At 34.8% G+C, this 23,107-nt stretch overlaps 1 protein-coding gene across 1 annotated transcript; it reads left to right on the top strand.

The window, feature by feature from the left end:
• Positions 1 to 1,314: 1,314 nt before the first annotated feature.
• Positions 1,315 to 22,567, top strand: LOC135693320 (AP-3 complex subunit mu-2-like). The gene is made up of 19 exons (XM_089111575.1): positions 1,315 to 1,474; positions 6,393 to 6,471; positions 7,095 to 7,200; positions 7,819 to 7,931; positions 8,574 to 8,695; positions 9,244 to 9,322; positions 10,767 to 10,814; positions 11,621 to 11,653; positions 13,797 to 13,830; positions 14,360 to 14,439; positions 15,447 to 15,517; positions 17,249 to 17,297; positions 17,695 to 17,751; positions 18,650 to 18,716; positions 19,477 to 19,523; positions 20,113 to 20,160; positions 20,786 to 20,836; positions 21,142 to 21,210; positions 22,347 to 22,567. Exons 1-19 carry the CDS (start codon positions 1,440 to 1,442, stop codon positions 22,410 to 22,412), a joined length of 1,254 nt encoding a protein of 417 aa, XP_088967701.1. The 5' UTR covers positions 1,315 to 1,439; the 3' UTR covers positions 22,413 to 22,567.
• Positions 22,568 to 23,107: the final 540 nt, after the last annotated feature.

Raw genomic sequence — 23,107 nt, forward strand, 5'->3', positions numbered from 1 at the left:
TTGTTTGTCGTTTAAAGCTTTTGATTTTCATCGAGCATTAAAACCTTTTAACATTATTGAACAATTTGAGAAAGTTTAATTATGAAAGTTGCGGCCAACCTTTTCCCAGCTTCCTTGGTGAGTATTTCTATGACGGACATTTTTTTGACTTCATATTCACTAGACATTTGGCGCAAGGAGATTTCATTCAAAATGATTGTGCTCCTATCACCCAAAAGTGTTCCGTTGTTTATGAATTTCCAGTGTGATTTTGGCTATGTAGTATGCACAACTCAAAGATTGGGGAATAGGATAAAGCAACACGTTCCTTCCAACATCGGCCTCCTCGATCTTGTAGGTCTAAAAATACATTAAAAATAAGTAACTTGGCCATCGGACAATACTTTTTAAACAACCCAGATTGTGCAAACGACATGTTTCAGATAATTGGCAGAGCCCGGTTGTCTTTTCAGTTTTTTGAATCTATCTGCATACAAATGAAAAAAGCTGCTGTTGTGTAGCCTGTGCCCCAGTTCTCCTCAATCTTCATGTCATAATAAAACCAAATATGGAGCATAGTTGTAATAGAATATGTCTGTTGTGCCTAGGATCCTTTATTCTCAGTCGATGTTGTAGTCGATCTTGCAGATGTTATAGTAGCAAAACCTTTGTGCCGCCAACCATTGTGAACCTTTTCATCAAACCCTGAACAATCAATATTACCTCTTGCAATAATGACGTACTATTGAATTTTAGGTGCATTCATTAAAGTACTGTTTCTAACTATACAACTATACTCCAATTGAAAATTAAACCAAAAGCGGCCAGTTTTCAGAGCTCTCCAAAATTCGATTTTCTGGTAAGGAAAAAGCATTCAAGTCAGCCTCTTTTGCAGAGTACTCTAGCAGAATTGGAGTCACCATGGCGGAGCAGCGAATGTTTAGCCGGAACTATATCATTGTTTTGGCACAATTATTGTGAAAATTTCTTTAGAAAGTGAAAGAGTCTTTTGTCTGTAGTTGGGGTCTGAAATCTTTGTATTTAGCGTACTCTTGTCACCAATTTTTCAGCGCCCCCACTACCAACCTCCTTCAAATCTGCTCTGAATCCGCTCAGGCGATGGTGGGGGCTTATTTCACAAAAATTACTTTAGGGTAGGGGGTTATTTTAAGAGGGGAGCTTATTTGAGAAATTGTGTGTGGCACAGATTTATACCTATCCCTTAACTTTAATAATGCCATGCCACAGAATAGAAATATCTTTTTTCTGTTCTGCGGTGATGCAGGAGCAGGAGTGGGTCTCCTGATGACGTTTTACCTTCTTCAAATCGAGGCAACAACAATATTTACGGTCTTCCTGTTCGGAAAGTGGGTCACTGACTGTTGTTATTAAACACAACTAAAATAAAGTAGTAATGCTAGCTTATTAGGCCATAAAAAGGTTGATATATTCTTGCAGAAATGATCCACAGTTTGTTCCTTATAAACAGTTCAGGGTAAGTTTTGAAATCTTTAATCCATCCATATATTAACGAATAGAGATATTACGGCCTATATCGCTTTGCGTTTCGAACAAACCATGTGAAGCCGCAAATTTTAACATATTTCAGTATTTCAGTATTGCTCAGCGTCGCTGCCCATAGTGTATATGCAAATTAGTGTATAGTGTATATCCATCCTTGAGTCTGCAGACCAGTTCAGCTCAGTAGTTCAGTTCAGTATATATTTTAAAAGTCCACTATACATACAATTTATTATAAAATAACTATAAAATACGCACAAACGATTAAACTGCAAAAATATTAGGTAACAATACAGAAATTATTAATAACACAATGCAGGAAAATATTACAATACTATAGCCAATAACATGACAGAAATAAGAAAAATTGAATGGAGGGAATTTCTTACAGGAGGGAACTCTCTCAATAGCTATCTTCTCTCAGCTGAGAGCAGGCTGGTCTCAATAGATTTTATTCATACATTCATTTTAACCATATTAATCTGACTAGAGTCACGTCACCCATTATGGAACGATTCAATTTTTTCATGAATTCTGACTGTGCAATGATAAAAATAAATATGAAGGAGTATATGTTTGTTTATCTTCAATAACGCGTGAAATTATTTTGCTGACGACATTAGTTGAACTCTTTGCTAATTATCGTTGTTTCATTTTGTTTTTAAAAGCTAGGAGAATATTTTAAAAGTAAGTGAAATGTAAATCATAAAGTTGTCATTAGACCTTCGACCCTTCTTTTTTTCCTGCACCTCAACTTTCTTGGTCATTCCCTCGGTCGGTTTTTCAGCTAAAACAAAACCAACCCCAACAACGTGTTTCTTCATCTCCCTAAAACGAATATTCGTTGAAACCCAAAAAATAGCTTGCACAACTTTCATTTACCGGGATTTTTGATCAGGAGCACTTTCATTGGCCTAGTGGCTTCTTCAATGGAACGGCGGGCTTCCTGTTGTGATTCTCAACAATTCATGAGTGGCTGAACGTGTGACACGTGATAAAGTCTCATTCAAGTAAGAAAACTAAACTTGGGGATAACTTTATTCCTTCTTTACTCTGAATTTGAAAACAAATGGCTCAACGAAAGTCTGATTTGATACTGACAAATGATAATGGTGGAAGGAAAGAAGGCAGATAATAATTCCCGGTTTTTCTACATTGTGCGCTTTTCTGCATGCCTAAATTTGAGTCGTTCCAAAAGGGGCCATGGCCTAAGTTTTTCACCAAGAAAAGTAGCCTGTAGTAATGTTGCTCGTGCAGAAAGAGAGAAGAGCCGATAAGACTGTCTTTACACAAGCATGTAGATTATTTTATTAGGAAGTTCAAAAAAGCTGAGGAAACAATTTTTACTGAAATCGTTCCATAAGGGGCGATGTGACTCTATGTATTTGCTTAGATTAACTTGATCAACAAACTGCCTCCAGTCAAGTTTTTATTCCAGTTCCAGTTTATATTATTATTTAGATTATCTACATGTATGTATGTATGTATAATTTTGCCATCAAATAAATTACAATTTAAAATTAAGAAAGAGAAAAAGATCTAAGTACAGATATATTAAATTTACAGATAGAAGTTAAAAGCATATAGACTAAAAACACCCAGGTTAAAAATGGCAGGGATAGCATTAAAAAGTTCAATACGATCTTGTTTCCATAATGGTCCCTCCAGAGGTGTTATAAAAAAAATGTGTACATGTAAAATTGATTTGTATCTGAAACTAGGAAAAAGTAATTCTGGAAAAATGTTAACTAGAACCTTTTTGTTGGCTGAATTTTGATTTTGAATAAAATATGTAGGGGCTATCCTCCCAACTTTGTAGATCATCAAAGAATTTATATTTGATCTTGTGTTTGAAACTATTGACGTTCTTTGCAGATTTAAGTTTTGATGGTAGATTGTTCCAAATTTTGGGACCAAGATATGAGAGGCATTTTTGCCTTATGTTTTTCTTTCGGAAAGGTTGATTAAGTTTGTTTTAGATCTTTGAGTGATTCTGTTCTGGCCAACTGGTAACAACATCTCTGACATGTAGGGTGGGGCTGAATTATCAAAAAAAATTTGAAAACCTTTGCAGTCATACATTGTTCAAATCTCTCTTTCGTGGGGAGCAATTGATATTTGTGAATTCCTTGATTTCTATATGTGCTCTGTTATTTAGATTCAAACAAAACCTGATACATTTATTTTGAGCTGTCTGAATTCAATTGGTCAATCTTTTGTTTAAGTATGGAAACCAAGCACTGCTTGCATAGTCAAAATGGCACTGAATTAGTGCGTTTGCTAGCAATCTACAAAGGGAGAAATCAAAAAAAAGGTTGCTTTCTGTAAAGAAATCTCAGCCTGCCATTGATTTTGCCTAGGATTCTTGTAGCCATTGGTTCCCTGGACAGCACCTCATCGAGAATACAGCCTAAATATGTGACCGAGGTGTATTGTTTAATCTTGATGTTGCCTCTTCTGATGTCCAGTTTTTTCTGTCTGTATGTTTATTCTTTCTACCTAAAAGTATCGATTTTGTTTTGTCCTCTCCAAAATAAATGCTTTGTTTGTTATCAACAAACCAATCACAAAGAGCATTGAAATTTCTGTTTAGTTGTTTTTCTATTTCATTCATGTTATTGTGTCCAAATACAAGACAGGAGTAATCTGCATACAGAAGTAAGTCACAGTCGACTGCCTGTGGCATGTCATTTACATATAAAAGGAAGATTAGCAGGCCAAGAATAGAGCCTTGTGGAGCACCACACGATAATTCACCAGGTGATGAGGAATCTTTTCCTATGTTTACAAAGAAAGTTCGGTTTGTTAGATATGATCGAAGCCAAAGTATGACTGAGTCAGCAAAGCCAAGGTGCTTCATTTTTTCGAGGAAAATTTTGTGGTCGATTGTCTCAAATGCTTTTTGTAGATCTATTAATATCATGCCCGTAAACATATTATTTTCAAAACCCTGAACTACTTTGTCACTTAGATATGATAAACATGTGTTGGTTGAATGGTAGGGCCGAAAGCCGGATTGGTAACGATAGAGAATTTTGTTTTTATCTATATATTTTTGTATCTGCTTGTGGACAATTTTTTCAATTACTTAAGAAATTTGCGGCAGAAGTGAGATTGGTCAATAATTTTTTGGTTCATCTTCAGGTTTCAATTTCGCTATTTTGCAATTGTCGGGAAAACATGCTAGGGGAATTGAAAGATTGCATAGCTCGGTAATTGGTGTTGCTAGTATTGATGCACCCTCCTTGAGGAATTTCCCTGCAAAATTATCGGGTCCAGCTGCTTTTGAAGGATTTATTCCCTCCAGGAGTTTAAAGACGTTATCATGGTTGGTGTGATGAAGTTTGAATCTTTCATACAGTTTGAAGTATTTTGCATGTTATCACAGCACACAAATACAGTAAAAATGGTAAAATACAGATAAAAAACAGAATGGGGATACAAAAGCTAATTTTACCAAGCCAAGGCATTTTAACAAATTTTATCTAGCAGATCATTGAAAGGAGGAGCTTACAACCTCTCATAAAAGTATTGCACAACCTCCTTCAAAATGTGGCACTTTTTGTCAACTTTTTAACAATTTCAAACATTTTGTGTGAAAAAGGCATAATATGGCACATTTTGTTGGAAAATTCTTGAAAATCTTTCTGACACCATAGGAGACATATTTGAATCCTATTAAATATGCAAAAAAGTTTTTGTTTATGGAAAAATAAACCATGTCTAAAGATGATTAATGGTCAAATGAGAAGCCTGTTGCTATAAAATATTCACAGGAAGGAAGACTTTAACTTTTAAATAATTGCTGAGCAAGTAAGATGCATCTGCACAGGAGCTGTGAGAAATCAAAAAGGTTTTCTCAAGAGTGGTTCAGTAGAAGAAAACGGGATAATGGATGGCAACGAAAATTGATGCAGCAAGAGGAGCTCCCTTACTAGATAGGATCATGGGAAGATAGCACCTTTCCCCGTTTCCACAGTTTCAAATCATTTCAGAAATAAAGGAATTATGAAAACAAGCTTAGTTGATTTGAGATTCTTTTTTAATAGAATGTGGCAAGGGTAATTTCTAATTTTTGCAGACAAGTTGTTCCACAACTTGTCACAATCAAAGCAAGTTTAAGCAATATCAGATTGGTTTTTTCAGGACAAGTTTTCCAATTTTGGCTTTTTTCAGAATTAAATTGCCTGGAAAATTTGTTTTAGGCCTATTACTCAAAGTTCGCCTTATTAGACTTTTTCAGGAGAGATTTTTCAGAAATTCCTTTAAGTAGTTTACTAAAAGATTTGTGCCCAGAATGCCCCAAAATTTAAAAAACCTAAATGCTAGGCCTGAAAATAATAAAAAACCATAAAGTTTCTATTTTTAGAAAAAGAGTCCAAAAGTTTTCATTTTGTTGATTTTTCCATGAACTAAGGTAGCATACTTTGGATTTTTATCTGCATTTATATTCCAAAAATGCTAAACTTCAAAATTATAAGGCAATTCTAGGTCCCAAAGTAAGAAAACAACTAAGAAACTTTGAGTACTAAAGGCCAAAACTACAGTACTGGGGAATATTTACTATGGTCACACAGTGTCTCTATGGGGAAGTTTTTGATTTGGCCTTTTTTATGTGCATTTTGGCTTGAGTTTGTCACCAATTTTGTCTTCTTCTGTAGACCCCATCTGGCACTGCTGAGCCATATTAATTATTGTTTGTGAGTTGAGAATCAATTACCTGATTAGACTGCCTTTAATGCAGACCTAAGCAGCAGAACAGCTAACTTAAAGTTGAGTTTGTTCCACCTGCATGCCTCAAATTTTAAACTAGAAGCTTTACATTTTGCGTAATTAATCTAATATCATGGGAAAAAGCATCTGTAACATATTACTTCTCATTAATATTTCAGAGATATATTTCTGGAGAAGCATTGGAAAAGTGTGATAAGTAAATCAATATGTGACTATTTCTTTGAAGCTCAAACAAAGGTATGTTGGTGTTTTAAATGAGATGTATTTTCAATTTCACTCCATAGAGATTCAAGAGCAGAGAGAGTAGGGGCTCATATTTAGTCACCTCAAAACCATTTGTGTGTGTTGTAATCATTGTTGTCTGCTATTTTGAAAAACATGATTCTTTGTATGTAAATGAAGTAAAGGCCAAAGTAGCAGGCTGGTTAACAGACTTGATAAAGATATCGAAAACAAGGAAAATCAAGGCTAATAAAATAATCCTGCTTTTTTATGTATTCCTTAATTTCTTTCATATCATTTATACCTTAGTAAATATTATTGTAATGAAACCGCATTGTGATGATCTGTTTCATGCTTTACATTTCTGTATACAGCAAATATTTATATGTAGTGATTTAGTTTTCCATGAGTAGGTCTCTCTAGTCTCTAGTTAGGGATTGAAGCTACTGAAAAGAAACATCCACACTTACATGTAGAAATATAATGTTGTGAAATTTTATAGTGCAATGTGATTATACATTACAAGTAAATGTGGTATTTATTTGTTGGCAGTTTAGTAAATGTAATTTCACTTTTTATTGTACCTTCATTTCTGTATTTCTTTGTTTCTTTTTTCTGTATTCATGTTTTTGCTTTAGGCTGGTGTATTTGAAAATGTATCCCCAGTCATTGCAACACCCCATCACTACCTTATCAACATATACAGATGTGAAATATTCTTTGTTGCTGTGACACAATCAGAAGGTTCGTGATTTCCCATTTTAACCGAATTTTTTACAGTTTACTTGTAAATTATGGTTAATTTCTCAAATAGTTGTTTCCCATCTTCTTACAAGAAGAGGAAACAATAACTATATATAGATTGTATAAAGATTGGTTGATACAACTGCACAAATTTTTACCATCCACAGCAAACCTAAATTGTTTAAAAGATTTGTGATTCCTCTATGCTCCATCTTTCTACTTTCAACAAACTTTTTAGAATTTGTCATGATAAGACAGTGTTGGCTGAAATTGAAATAAACATGAAGCCCTTTCGTTATATAATGTACAATAATGGGTATAGCACAATTGTTTCAACTGCAAATCTCCTGGTATGGCAGATTTTGCGATAAGGTAAATGCATTTCTCCTTTCTGTCATTTTTGCATCCTCTCACTATTCAAATCTCACTCTTTGTCTCAGAATTGGCAAAATGTTACTGTTGCACTACAGTCTCTACTTGTTGTTTAAGTTATTCAGATATGTAACACGCAACATGATTTTCTAGTTTTAACACCATTTCTATCTGAAACCTTTCACCTCAAGGTAAATGAAAAAATTGCTTTAATGGTAATAGGGATTATATCCTTGTCTTTTGCAGTTGCACCACTATTTGTGATTGAGTTTCTCCACAGAGTTGTGGATACAATTACAGACTACTTCTCGTCATGCACAGAGTCAATAATAAAGGACCAAATTGTGGTTGTTTATGAGGTAATGAGTCAAATAAACAAGCAAACCTTGGCATGAATCGCCTAATGATGACTAGGCGTCTGAATCATCTTTATATGACAAATGACAGTTATATGACAAATATATGACAATTTTATATCCCGTTTTTAAATCTTACATCCCTTTTAACAAAAGAATCTTTCATTTTTATGACAATTTTTAGAAAAATTTTTGGTTTTTGTAGGAAAAAATATTCATTTAACAGTTTTCTCTAACACTGGTTAAGAGTCTAATGAAAATTTGCATTTCTCTTTTCTATCCCTTTTTATTTTTGAGTGTCCTCGAACTCAATCAACTTGTTTCTTCCATTCTTCTCTGTTGTTCATGATATTCGTCAGCTTTTGATTTTTTATGCCAGTATCTTTTATCAGTTGATATGTGTATGTAATAGATCGTCTTCCTTCCTTTCAATTTCCATGTTTAGGTCTCCAAAATTTGCATACAGTAATTTAATGCCTACATTGCTGTGTCTGGTGACCTTAATTATTTTGAGGAAAAATGCATTATTTAATAGTATTTTATTTTGAACTTAATCATCCTTTTCGTTGTTACCTGGAACTTTCATCCAAACTTTTATCCTACTTCATGCAATATTCAAATGATCCAGTTTTGTTTGATCCCTAGTTGCTGGATGAGATGCTTGATAATGGCTGTCCACTGGCCACTGAAAGTAATATTCTAAAAGAGTTGATTAAGCCACCAAGTATCATGAATCGTGTTGTCAACACTGTTACTGGAGGCACAAAGTAAGCCAAAATTACCTCTAAATCTTAATTTTGGTATTCGCCATAAAAGAACATTTGGATTGGCTCTTTTCTTCCTTGAGGATTATTCGTCAGTTGTTACTGCCTACCCATGTTCTTTGAAACTTTTCATTCTAATATTGTAATTTTTGTGGCATTCTGTCATTTTTGGTCTATGTAAGTGCTCAAATTTCCCTAGCAAAAATTTCGTACATATACCTTTCTTCCCCACATTTAAACGCAGTATGTTAGCAAAGGTTGTATTTGTACTGTTAAAGCTTTTGACCAGATGCTGACGTTAAATTATTTGTGCATTGATCACTTTTGACCTAACTGCACTCCCCTAACGGTCTGTAAAATATGAGTTCTTTGCGTGGTGCTTTCATTTCTTCAGTTTCCTGTGTCCTTCGTCGCGATCTTTAGCCAAGTTTCCATCATATTTCCTGGGCTCACAGATGTTTAGGCTGTTAAAGATTTGAAGACAATATTACCAGACCTGTTAAATTTCAATGAACACTTGAAACCTATGATGTGGTTTAATTTGTTCTTAGTGTAAGCGGTCATTTGCCAACGGGCTCGTTATCCAACATCCCTTGGAGGAGAACCGGTGTCAAATATACAAGCAATGAGGTGAGTGTGAGGGATGATATTAAGCCTGAGACATGTTTTATTGCATTATTTCATCAACCTACATTTTACTAAACTAAGCATAAGAGTTTCAAATAACTCTACAGTTTTACTGACTTTGGCTTCAATCATAATGCCAAAGGAAACCCTTTAAATATTGGTATTATTTTCAGCCAATTTTAGATATTTTGTATTATTTATATTATGTTCAAATTCAAATGGGCAATATGTGCTAGTAGATTGGTTCTTCGATTAAAAGATACAATCAACACCGCGAGTCTTTCATCCGTGAAGGAACGTAGAGCAAATCCCTTTGCAGCACTATCATTTTAAATGATACAAAGTTCTTGCTAAAATTGATGTAATAATCGGCAATAAGATACAAGAATGGTCGATTTCTCAGGTTCATCATACAAGAATCACTAAGGCCCAATTCACACTGCTCCATTTTCGTATGGATATAGAGTAACACAAATCTGTTTTTGCCTTGCGTTCACCTGGCTATGCTATGAACACGGAGTCATTTGAAACACAAATGAATACGGATACATTTTGGAGTGCTTGCTGTGTAAGCTCCGCTCGCATTATGAAAACCACGAATATAATATTTGAATAGGCTATCTACTGTAACATACTTCTGGCGCGCTGAATTTCAAACGGTCACTGTTACAAAAGTGTTATTTACAGAAACATCTGAATGTTTTGATTGCATATTTTGGCGCCAATTTGACGGCGTTTCGTGAAAACCTCTGTTCAACAACGAGGTTTACTGCAGCTTATTTATCGGATCAATGTGAATTGAATACTTACCGTATTCGTAACATATTCATTTGAAAACGGATCAGTGTGAATTGACAACGGTTTCATCAACGAACACAGGGATAAGTTGATACGGAGTCTTAAACAGCAACCTTTTTAGTGCCATTAAAAGTTCCTGTTCAATAGCTTCTCTAAAAAAGTTTCAACTTTATCTATTGCAGAAAGTGGAAAATTTAGATATACTTCTGTAAGTTATATACAAGGTAGCAAATCTTACAATAACGAAATTTTTAGTCAAACTACATATTGTTTTATGTAGATATTTTCTTTTACCTTTTCCACAGTTTTAAGACTTTCTTCACAAAAAATTTGCTCACCGATTTTTGCGAAACTTCAACTAAGATATGTCCTTTCGCTTTACTTTACTAGTCGAACTATAAAAGTTGCAATATGCTTGCAATTTAATTGAAGGACCAAAGCACACGAATTAGGGTTTTCTGGCTGTAATCCATAACAGATCACGAATCCGTAACCCGCATTGGAAAATATCAACAATGCTGCAAACCCGTAAACCTATAACAGCTCCCCCCCACCCCATTATGCTTGGCGTAGAAGTGAAAACTTATTGCAACTATATATTTACTTTCTTGATTTTCATTATTCTTTTTCTTCTTATTTTCTCTTGCAGATTTACTTTGACGTTATTGAAGAAATCGACTGTATTATTGACAAAAATGTAAGTGTTGTTGATTTTGAGATTATACAGACGAATACTTTCAAAACGAATTCATCAAATTCCTCCTCTTAAATGACCAGATAGTTTTCTTTTTATGTTGCAATTTGCATATGGAATCATTCTGCTTTACAATGTCTTGCCAAATGACTTAAGAAATAAAAGCTGGCTGTAATGGCTTTGTTTTTACCCGCGCATCAGTTTTTCTGAAAAGAAGACTAACGAATATGTGTTGCAAAACATTAACTGTCAAGCCGAAACCAAACTGCTGAAAATGACCTACGCTCGCCAGCTAAATTTCATTGGACACACCTTGAGACATGACAGCCTCGAAAAGACTTTCCTCCTTGGCATGATTCATGGCAAACTAGACGAAGAAAACCAAAAAATCGACTCAGTGACCACATTGAAAAAAATTGCGATTGGACACTGAAGGGGATTGACAGACTTGCACAAAATCGGAACAATGTAAAGCTTGTGGATAGGCCATGCCTGCTCGGAACCGAGCTCTCCGTTCTTGATGATAATGACCGGCTTTGCACTGGGCTTTAATGAGCTAGCAGAAGAGTCTGCACGATTCCTTAAAGTATTAATTGTCACAAAGAAGCTTCATTTGTTATTAAACTCATATAGCATAACGATTTATTCAATTGGATATCATGCTGTTCTCTCCGGTTATTTGCTCAAATGTGAAACAATTGATGACATCACACTATGAACATTTTTGATTGAAATTCCGCAATATTTGTTTCATCCTCTGCAATATCTTTATTTTTTGTTGGTAATTTGTTTTGCTCTTTATTTGCTAGGGATCAGCCGTATTTGTAGAGATTCAGGGGACGGTATGTTCAGTTTTTTATTGTTCATTCTTTCCATCAGTTCTATGGTAACGTTTTGAGGCATCATTGGTATCTACATTAACTCGTTTTGTTTAAAAATGCCATCGAGTTTTAGATGTCTTATTATTTCATTGATGCGAAAGAGTCTCAGCTACGCCAATTTTTGACAGAAATAGACTGTTTGCAACTTTTTTGGAATATCTATTTTTATGTTAATGATATTTGCTTTTTTCCATTTTCTATTTTGTACATATTTTCTGATTACTGACCGTTGATGCCTTTGTGTGTATCTGTGCACTTAGTGAAAAACTTTCATTAACATCTTAGCTTGACTATTTCTTTACTTATGGACATTTTTGTTACGGTATACTATCACCTCATGTTATTGTAATTATTTAGCTGTGGAAAACTCCACGCCTATAGTCTGACATCCCAGGTTGGGGAACTTGCACTCGCGCCCAGCTACGCAGCAATTTAGGCTATCAAACTCGCAACCAAAGGAGCTTCACTCGCTCATATGACAAAAAATTACCTCACACATCGCGCTCGTTTACTTCCTAAAGCATTCCTTTTGTGTTAAGTAACAGGTCTTTGAAACTCCCTTTTGTTCTAAAAATTGGTTTGTCACTAACTGGTAGTAAAATGCTACTCAAATTAACAATTAAAACCAAGAGAAAAGAATGAGTAAACTTAATAACAGACCACGTGCCTATGAAAATACCAGGAAAATTCTGCGCCCATACCCTAAACATATTTTTCTCTCTCTTTTTAGCTTTTATACCTCGTTTAAACCCTTTGCTCTAATTTACTTATCTATTTAATTTGGTACCGTTACTTGTTGTTCTAAATATCAGTATATCATTGCAAAACAGGGCCTCCGATGGCGGCGGGCTAGAATTATGTTTCCTCCCAGTGAACTAGGCAATTTTCTATTTTTAAATCTAGGATTATCTTGACTGCATCAATTACTTTATATTAACTTTATGAATTGATATACTATTTTGTGAATTGTTGCAGAAAATGAAATAAATTTTTGTTGCTGAATATTTGAATAAACAAAACGATGGAGAATAACCTCGCGTATAATTTACCAACATATACCTTTTGGCATCCCCATTCCTCGAAGAGAATTACACCTGGAGATACCTGAGTTGAAAAAAATGATTCCCCGGCTCGTTATGTTGCGAGTGATGGAGGCAGAGCAGAGTGTTATCGGTTTATTGCCCGCAACTCGCGCGCGATAGCGCGCGAGTGAAGGGCTTATAGTCTGCCCCGCGTATAAGTAGCATATGGAAGCTTCAGTTCATGTTGTCAGCACTTTTTCAGCAGATTTTGTCACTTTTCTGCTGCCATGACAACTGTCAATCAATTTCATTGTCAATCAATCGGCTTTGTCGAGGAGGTCGTTAACCGCCACCTCTTTGTGCGGAAGGGAATTATCTTCGGAGCGTTGCTCTGCCAAGACTCTGTTAAAGGCCTTCGATTTTTTGGCACGAAAACGGTGGTGCATCACAGCTCGGTTCTCCGCAATGGATGGAAGTTTTGATTCGAAGTTTTGGGAATCAAAACCAGTCGAATGCCACACTTTTCTCCCAAAAACTCGAGACCGTACGAGCAAAAGTTATGATTGTCGTGATTATCGAAAAATAAATGTCAAACCCTCGAAAAACTTCATGATTTTCAAAAGGGCGTTGGACTTAAATCAAAGGCAAACTGAAAACCAAAAATTCTTGATAAAAAGAATAGTTTAGCTTCAACTAGAGCAGCTGTTTTTATAGAATTGTGAAAACCCAAGATGGTGTCTTCTTCGAATATCCTGACCTACATTTTCAAAACAATCATTATCAAGGAACTAATTGTTTGCGGGCAGTACTAGCAAGAGCTATTTCTAGTATAGAAACTATTTGAAACTGTTGCTTTACTTTAAAGAATTAGCAAACTACAAAGATATATATTTTGGCTTGCAGTTCGCAGCTGAGACCTTCTTTCTGATATGCTCGGAGCTCGCACCTTTTTTCGCACGTGCTCAAGAAAAGCCGCTCGCAGCTAGGCGTAGTGCGAGTTCTTACACGCTTAGTTACATCACGACTGCAGTTGTAATTTTCAAAGAAAATAAGATCAGGTTTTCTATTACTTTTTTGAACAGGTTGAATGCCTGAGTCGTTTGACAGGAATGCCAGGTAAATACCTCAAAGTGTTTTCAATTACAAGTGAATCATTTATTTTGAATAAATATTCCCACCATGTAAAGCCGTATTTTGCTAGCACCAAAGCTGTCGTTTAAGATTCATGATTTTGCTCATTTTTTAACATTTTTGAGAAAATTTAAGCCCTCCCCAACTCAAACTCCCGTTTCAACCCTGCAGATACTTTGTATTACGTTTTCGTTTTTTATGCAATTTTGCAATAAAAGAAGATGGTATTTGAAATTCTACCTATCCATTAATTCAAACAGTGAGATAATGTTTAGCACCTATTTGCCTCATGATTATATTCGGCGTGAAGCTCAGGGTCTCAACCTAGAATCTTCCTCTTCTCTTTCTTTACGGGATCATCCACTATGTGAAATATTAGTCAGGAACCCAAAACTATAGTTTAAATTAGTTAGTGGCTTTGCTAGGTGCAGATGAAATCTGGTGTATTCAATATGGTGTGTACAAAGAATGTATGCTGACCCACAATAATCATGTTTTTTCTCTGCTTTTTTAGATCTAACCATGTGTTTTGTAAATCCAAGGCTTCTTGATGACGTCAGTTTCCACCCGTGTATTCGCTTGAAACGATGGGATGTAAGTAAGCTCCTATTTGGGTTGACAAAACCTTAACTTTTTTTAAATAAAGATTTATTTTTATCAATATATGAATTGTGCAGTTTCTGCTGTTTCGATGTAATGTCAAGTAAGAAACAGTGGCATAACAGAGGTACCTGGGCCCCTCAGGAACACCACTGAAACGGGACCCCTAGCTGCAGACTGCAAGGAGGTCCCGTCAAATGGTGTTATGCGTGTTAAGCAGAATAGCAAGAAACAAAATAATAATACATCTCGTCAATTATGATGACCTGAATTGCATGCTTCATTTAAAGAACTTTGTAAGTTGTTGAAAACAAGGTGAGCTTTAGCGACGTCTTGATAACATGAATATTGAAATATCTTGGGGGCCCTTGTTGATTGGGGGCCCTTGTTGATCGGGGGCCCTTAGTTTTCAAGCTAATGTTCCCTAAACCGCGCTACCTCATTGGTAAGACCCTCGTTTAAGTCACCTGGTCTTTGTCCTACAGAGTGCTCATTATTTAAAAACAGGAAGACAAGAATCATCTTTGTTTTGGAGCATTATTTCCTTTGCTTTCGTTCACTCACTTTTGTCACAACTCCCAGTCATGCAACCACAACTGTTTCTGGGTGAAACCTTGCGTTATATTCGTTGGAACCCTAAAATCCAAAAAATGTATTTTTTCAAAAGATCCAACTCTTCAGTTTGCTAGTGACCCAAAAATTAATTTCCATTACCAAAAAATTCACAAGGATTTCTGCGATTTTTAAGAGAACGCGTCTTTTAAGCATAGACGAAGTCAGTGGGTGCAAAATGATAAATTTGTGGAATGTTTTTTCCTTTCTAATGTCTCCAACGAAAGAAAGGATGATTGGTAAACAGAGTATGTCATGTAATTTAGAAGTATGTACTTGTTATAAACAAATTTGGCTACATGGTTAATTATCTTAGCATATTTTAGATTCTCTAAGCGTATTTTTTACCTTTCTTTTCTAGTAATTTTTATTGTTTTGTCTCATTGTAGAGTGAAAAGGTGCTGTCGTTTGTTCCACCTGATGGGAACTTCTGCCTTCTTTCGTACCATATTACCAATTCGTAAGTGATCTTCAATGTTTTGTACTTCTATTTAGTTTCATCTTTATTGAATATAAAATTTTAGACAGAAATAATGATTGGGAATTTCTGGCTATATTGAAAAAATTCGCAGGTTTTCATTTTATCCAGAAGAATATTAGATAGTCAAATTGTCAGAACCTAAAGGAACCGTTGAAAATTGAATCAAATCATCAAGCCCGAAGTAGTGATAAACCTTTAGAAAATAATTTCCATGGTACAAGCATATATGACTGCATACCTGCTATTTTTTCATTTTGCTAATATGATCAGCAGTATTTGCATAGTGGCAAAGATGAGCCAAACAAATTATGGTCGCCGTGATTGATTTAAGTAAATTATTATAGTACTGTATCTAAGGACAAAACTGAATGATATGATATAGTTCGGTGCATGTGAAAAAAGTTGTAGAGCAAATTAGCGCTTTTGCGGTGCTGAAATAAAAAGTAATTTTTCAAGATTGCTACGAGAAAAGGTACTAGCTAACGGAAAGAACTTTAACTTTTTGGAATTTTGTCTTCGATCTAATCGAATCGTAGGTATAGCAGTTTGGTGTAAAGCCTCTTTAAAAGAAAACACAAAAGAAGTTGAAAATGAAGTATCGAAATATGATCAAATGTTGGCTCTTATGGTTGTATTGATTTATTCAAGTTGGCTTATCGGGTATCGTCATCTAATCTAGAGTTCAAAATCTCGATAAAATCCTTGAGTTGAAACACCTAGGGGTTAAAGGGCTGTCAGTTTTGGAATAACAAGTAATTTTGGTACGTTTTAGCTAAGATTCTAAAGGGCTTTTGATAAAGTGAACATATCTTCATGTACAAACCAATGATCTGACCGAGCTTTCAAAGATAACGTGCGAGAAGGAAGAGCCGCAGGATAGGCTGTCCGCCGGATTCTGTGAATCTTGCAATTAGTATAATATGAATACGAGAAAAAAATTCAGAAACAAAGCAAAACGGCGACGAGAATCCAATGTTGTGAGATAAATTTTCCAAAATAAATTAAATTAAACGAATACTAATATTTCGCCCCGTTGGTTCGTTTAATTTACTCTGATGAAGCCCTGTATGCCGGGGCGAAATATTAGTATTCGTGTAATTTAATTTGTTTTGAAAAATTTATCTCACAACATTGGATTTTCGTTGCCGTTTTGCTTTGTTTCTGAATTTTATCCTTTTAAAGATAAACTGGTTTTTGATAAAATTGCGAAGGAATTCCAGTTAAACAAGTTTTAGCTTCTTAAATATTTTGCAATGATAGTTTTCCTCAAGTATGTCTCAGTTTTTGGTCTAGAATCAACTAGTCCGCCAAGGTTATAGAATTAATCTAATAATCCAATCTGGATTGGTTCATCTTAAATTCCTGTTTCTTGATAATGTCCCAAAGTATATCAAACAAAGTGACATTGTAAATTCCTGTTTCTTGATAATGTCCCAAAGTATATCAAACAAAGTGACATTGTAAATTCCTGTTTCTTGACAATGTCCGAAAGTATTGTGTATATCAAATAAAGTAATGATTCTGTTCTGAAAATTCTTTCATGAATTTTATAAAAACTGATATCAAATTTAATTGTTAGCTCAATAGTTAACTTGACTGAAGTCTTTTCAATCATTACTTTAACGTTTTCGCTGCTACTTTGATATATCGTTTGTTATTATGTAGAAGTCATTACATCATCATTTACCCGTCATAATTTTGTGTTTACAGAATGATTTCAATTCCAATTTTCATAAGGCCATCCGTATCTTTCATTTCGGTAAGTAGAAACAATTTAGAAGTCTGTTGAACATGCCTTGCAAGAATTCACCGGACCGTATTTTTACATTAATCGATCGAACATAAAATTGCAAATATTTCTAGCGTGGATTGAATATGCTATACCAAAACAGATGTTTAGAAATCATTACGGTGATTCTTGTGGAAATCACTCCACCACGTTGGGGGCATCCATTATATTGAAATGTAAGGAAGATAGGGTTTTTTCTAAATGTTATAATATGAATCACATTAATCGAATATATATTTCAGTATGTTGCTAGGTTTTTGGGGGACCCTACCGAGTGGTTAAATGCACCTGCAAAGCGTAATGCCGCAGTGGTCACGTTACAGATACCTGTGCGCTAGTGAGTTTAACCCTTTCTGCTCTTTTTTAGGGTAGCAGTGGTAGATTTGAATTGACGGTTGGATTGAAGCAGGCTTTGGGAAAAGCGGTTGGTAGATGATATTTGTAAACAATTTTAATTTGCATCGTTTATATTCTCTTTAAGTTAATGAAAAAAGGTTAGAATTTCGAACTAAGATCATATTTATCGTTAATTTGCTAACTATATTATCGTTTTGATCATATTTGTTGACTATGCCACATTTTACAGAGCTCATGACGTCACGCTCCTTTATCTGAACCAGATTTGAAATTCACATTTTGAAACCACGTTTCGACGCAATTAGTATATTGAAATCTAGCAGTATGTTCCTTTTTTCAATATACGCGAAAGTAAACTTTTAAATTATCTAAACCTCAGATAAAATTCTAGAAAAATGAAGTGAAAAAAAAATTAGTGAAAAATTTGTCCAATTACTGTATGTGGTTTGTTCTGTTACAAAATGCGTCTCTCCGCGCTAGTTTTAGTCATGCTAGGCCTCAACTACCCTATATTATGATTACTTTTCATTACAAACATATGTGAATTAAATTTTGTTAGAAAATATCGGAAAAATTTCAACAATTCTTGGGTCTCTACGCAGACTAACACCGAACCTGATTCAAGGGAAAGATTATTAGATTTCCTAGCAACATATTTTTGAAAGTAGAATTTTTTTCATACTTGTGGTTTTACTGGAAAATACTTTATCACTATGCGATTTAATGAATAACTGGAGAATAAATAATAGTGGTCAATTTATATCACGTTTCCTGGCAGAATATATAAATTGTTTTGTTCCAGGAGGGATGAGAAAAATAGTCAAAGCTTTTTAAAAATGTAGTTAATAGTTCAACTCTCAGTTCATAGTATGAAAATAGAACTCTGCAAAAGCTATTCGAAGCAGTTTTTATTTCTTTGTAAGTAATTTTTGTGGATCATGTGGCTGAAAATTTATCTTTTTTAGGTTGAAAATGTTGTTATAACTGTGCAGATGCCGAAACAGGTTTTGAATTGTAATCTGACCCCATCAGGTGACCTTTTTGTTGTACGACTTGCAAAACTATATTTTGAAGCCAGCTATTGTGGTTAATACCTTGTTGCCTGCAACATCTTGATTGGTACTATTAATGCCGTTGCCATATTTACTAAGGTCTTGTTGTTGTGTTAGACCTGCATTGCTCCGGTGTTGAAATCGATACATTTTAAAAATGCTCTATGAAACTGGAACAGAAAGAAGATATGCAGAAAGGAAAAGGCAATACGCGACAGCGAATTGTTTTGAATGGGCAAAGAAAGATGCGCCATAATATATCATTTTAGCTGAATAATGCTATCTAGTTTTGTTTTTGTAGTGTTTTTTAATGAAATTTTTTTAAAAATGTGCTGAGAAAGGAATACGGACAGAGTCGCTTTATCGAATTTGTTAACTGCAGGATCGAAGCGAGGAAACAACGATTCTTTTGGAGCTGTCTAAAGATTTGTTTGTTTGTTTCTCAAACCTCCATACAGAGTGGAAACGGTTGTTTTCCTGTATTCATTAGCCGTCATTTATGATTCTGAAATAGCAAGAAGCATTCAACATAAGGCCTATCGAATCTATACAAAATCTCAACAATTATTTAACCCACTTGTTCTTGCTATGGTTTTCAATAGTTCAAGTTGGCTCGACACTAACCTCATCTCTTTTCTCCTCTTTTATAAATGCTTTCAAAGATAGATCGTTCATTTGGCACATAAGAGTAGTGTCATAAAACCAGAAATGCACCTAAATGTTTTATCTTCTCTTTCAAGGTGGTCAAGTAAGTTTCGACCCTGTTAAGAAGGAACTCAAATGGGATGTAAGTGATCATTAAATCTGGCCTATTAACTTTTCTTCTTAAATGCAGTAGATTTATTCCCGTTTCTGTTTTGAAATTTAAAATACTACTTAGCAACACCAAATAGAAGTGTATGTTCGCCACTTTTTTTACAAGGCACGTTTTCAATTAAATCTTACCTTTACTAAATCAATGTTTATACAAGAACATTTAGACCAAAGGAGAACCGTTTTCTTATCTACAAGCCTCTGTGTGCGGTGCGGCTTGTAATTTCTAAAATGAACGTATTTATCAGTAATCTTGGGAAGTTGCCAATTTTTGGTATTGTTGATTATGAAGTTGATCCCGTATTAGACTACTGTAGTCGTGATTATTTTTCTCTATGAGAGATCTAGATGACGTTGTACCTGTAATATTTCAGTTATCAAGTGAAGAAATCCAGCACTTTGATGAAGTTGCTGCTTCCATCTGCGTAGAAGCAATGAAGATACCTTTGAACCAACGAGACAAACTACAACGAATAAGGATAGGACACAAAGTATTTTAATTCTCTTGCATCACAAACTAAAAGCGTATATATTTATATATTTAATTTTGCTTTCTACTGCAGGTTGGAAAGATTTTGCCACAAAAGCAGCCGGTAACTCTACGCGGCAATGTATGTCACTGAAACTCTTTATAAACTGTATCTTTGTCTCTTTGATAATCAAATATGAAAACATTGCAATAACAGCCGAATGTAGCTCCAACAGAGTAAGATAAACAATTAAAGTAGTCGTAATTATTTACGTAAAAGCGATTATTTGATTTATATTAGATAGTGTCATGATAAGAGAGAAAAAGAAAGTTATTCAATTTTTCTGGAAATTAATTTCTGGAAAAGCGATTCACGAAAATTGCTTGAGATTTTGACAGGTCCATTCTCAGCTGTGGTAAGTTTGGGATAGAAATGCTCGGGGTACTTTTTTGGGTTTAGAAAGTCACTTGTTCAATTGTTTTTTTTAATTCCTTGAAATGCTGTAATATTTCTGAATTCAAGGAAATATGATTTACAGAAGAAATAAAAACAGCAAAATTGATTTTGAAAAATTTGTTATGTTACAATAATTTTTGTGATTTATCCCCAAAAATAGTTTTTTGAGTTTTTTATCCAAAAAAATAATTTTATGGGTTGCAATTTTTCAACCCATTGCATAGATCTCCTTAATGTACAAGAAAACACCCCCCATTTAATTCAAATAACTTTATTATTATTCTTATGCTATGATCGTTCTTTGTTCTAGTTATCTGTTCAAACAGGCGTCCCGCCTCCAGATGAAGCTCCGATCGTGACAGTAAGAATCCATCTTCTCTTATTTTGGACTCAAAAACTGCTATAGTGTGTGATATTAGCACTAAATTTGTGTTATCAGTATTACAGAAGGTATGGATGAGATGCTCGTGTCAGTGATGTACTATAAAACAACTTAGCCCCAGCATACAAGGCTTCCTCAGAATAATGATACTTGTCCCTTCCTGTATGAAACGTCTGTTTCTGACACAGCATACGATGGAAAGTGAAGCCAGTATCAAGGGACACTTAGGTGACACCTGATTGCGTGCATTTCATTTTTTAATCAATTGCTATGCTACCTTTTAGGCAGCCTTTTCTGTGAGTACTCTTGCTGTGTCAGGTTTGAAGGTGAGCAGACTGGATGTCTATGGAGAGGTAGGCACTTAAAGTATCATATTGTTTTTCAGTTACCCATGAATTAGGCATATGGTTACTGGGCGCTCGTATTGTCTAATTGCCGCGATTGTATTTCTTGGCCACTTTATGACATTGACATGAAAACAATAGGATGTTTGGTGTATTGTGATTCTTAGCAAGGAAACGAAAAGGCAATCAGCAAGCATCGATGCAAACAAAATAGGGAAACCGCACGTCTGAAACTTTGTAAAGTGCTGAAATTTAAAAGTTTTTTAGACGTCGAATCAACAAAACTCATGAAAATTACCTAAAACAAGCAACAAGAATTCTGGATTATGACATGCTGTACTTCGACAAAACTGTTTTTTATGAAAGATTTTATAGAACGTCAATATGTTTAAATATGTCTTAATCATTTACAGAAATTTTTAGTACATCGGTGGTTAGCATTTTCAAGTTTTAAAATCCTTGCTCAAACTTCACCTCAAGAGGCTTTTGGCTTGTAAACCTAACTGGACTCGCGTAATCTTGCTCGTAACGTTTTTGAACTTGCCTTGAAATCCTTAGAGGCCTTATCCCACCTTGCTTCTAAGATTTCGAAACTTGGCTTGTAATCCTGTGGAGTCACATTAATATTTTGCGCGATAAAGTTGATTCGCGTACGCGATAAAGTCGACTTGTCCTATTCAGTGACTCATTCAATATGGACCTGCTTTGAAGCAAACTTTCGTCCTTTTTTCCGCCGTAGGTTTTACGGGCCTGCCACTTTCGAAAGCTTCGCTGAAAACCTACTTCGTATTTTTACTTCGGAGTTTCTATATAGGTTGTTAGCTGGAAACATTTTAAACTCTATCAAGCTTTTCTTGCTTGCTGCTAACTCAAACATTTGAAGCTTTTCCTGAAAATGAAATTTACTGAATAAAAAACTTTAATTTAAACAATGGTAATTTAATGTTGAAAATATGCATTGTTTCACTTGCCTTTCAACTTGATTTGGTTAAAGACTTTTGCAAAACGAGGCCTTTGCTCCAAACTCTAAAACGAGATCGAAAACGCGCATCTACATATAACTATTCGTGCCTTAATTTTTTAGTCCTACAAGAATTTCTTGATTGTTGAATTGCTTTTTTGATTCCTTTTTCTTTGATTTGCAGAAGTATAAACCATTCAAGGGAGTGAAATACATGACAAAAGCTGGAAAATTTCAGATAAGGACTTAATCTCTTCATTTCTTGAATGAATTAGCTAGCAATCTTCATTAATAGATGCTTCAAATTATTTTGTACCAATTTTTGGCAAAGTGTGATCTTAAATCATGTAAATTGTATTTCTATAAACAACTGGAAATTTCTGCCTTATCTACACTTCCACGTTACTCTTTCATCTTCCTTATAAATTCCTGGGTTTCACGACGTTTGTGTTATTAAAACATGCTGGAATTCATTCAGTAAAGAGTGGCAAACAACATTCAGTAAAGAGTGGCCTTTTTTTATTCTTGCAAGCGCTTAGGATAAGTATCCAGAGGCGATTCTCTTTTTTTGAGTGAAAAATGTGGGTTGATTGGCTATCTGTAATACATGGAACAGTCAAGCTTGAATATGTCGCATGTTAGAATATAGATATCCTTTTCTATAATCCACACGTGGAAGTCATTACACACATTCCATATGTGGATCTCCTTTCCATCATTGCAAGTGGAGATTTCATGTTTTAAGCTATTCAGTTAGACTTAAGAGCTTAATGAGTGTGGTAACATAATACCAATCGTCACTCTTTCTTCCTTCCATTGTTTTCTTGTGAAGTGGTTTTTTGGTTGAAAGCAAGTTAAAAAGTATTGCCTGTTTGTGGCTTCGTGAGCATTTATCTCCTTTGCCGGACCCTTGACTATGACCATAATTTTTCCGTGAGTTCAATT

The sequence above is a fragment of the Rhopilema esculentum genome, chromosome 11 (assembly GCF_057945365.1).
Source record: "Rhopilema esculentum isolate cy_ngs chromosome 11, ASM5794536v1, whole genome shotgun sequence".
Lineage (NCBI taxonomy): Eukaryota > Metazoa > Cnidaria > Scyphozoa > Rhizostomeae > Rhizostomatidae > Rhopilema > Rhopilema esculentum.

Excerpts from the sequence above, each read along its gene's own strand:
- LOC135693320 (XM_089111575.1), top strand. The coding sequence starts at position 1,440 with ATGATCCACAGTTTGTTCCTTATAAACAGTTCAGG. Across the intron at positions 7,201-7,818 it reads TGCTGTGACACAATCAGAAG|TTGCACCACTATTTGTGATT; the intron begins GTTCGTGATTTC and ends TGTCTTTTGCAG. Across the intron at positions 17,752-18,649 it reads AGCAGGCTTTGGGAAAAGCG|GTTGAAAATGTTGTTATAAC; the intron begins GTTGGTAGATGA and ends TATCTTTTTTAG.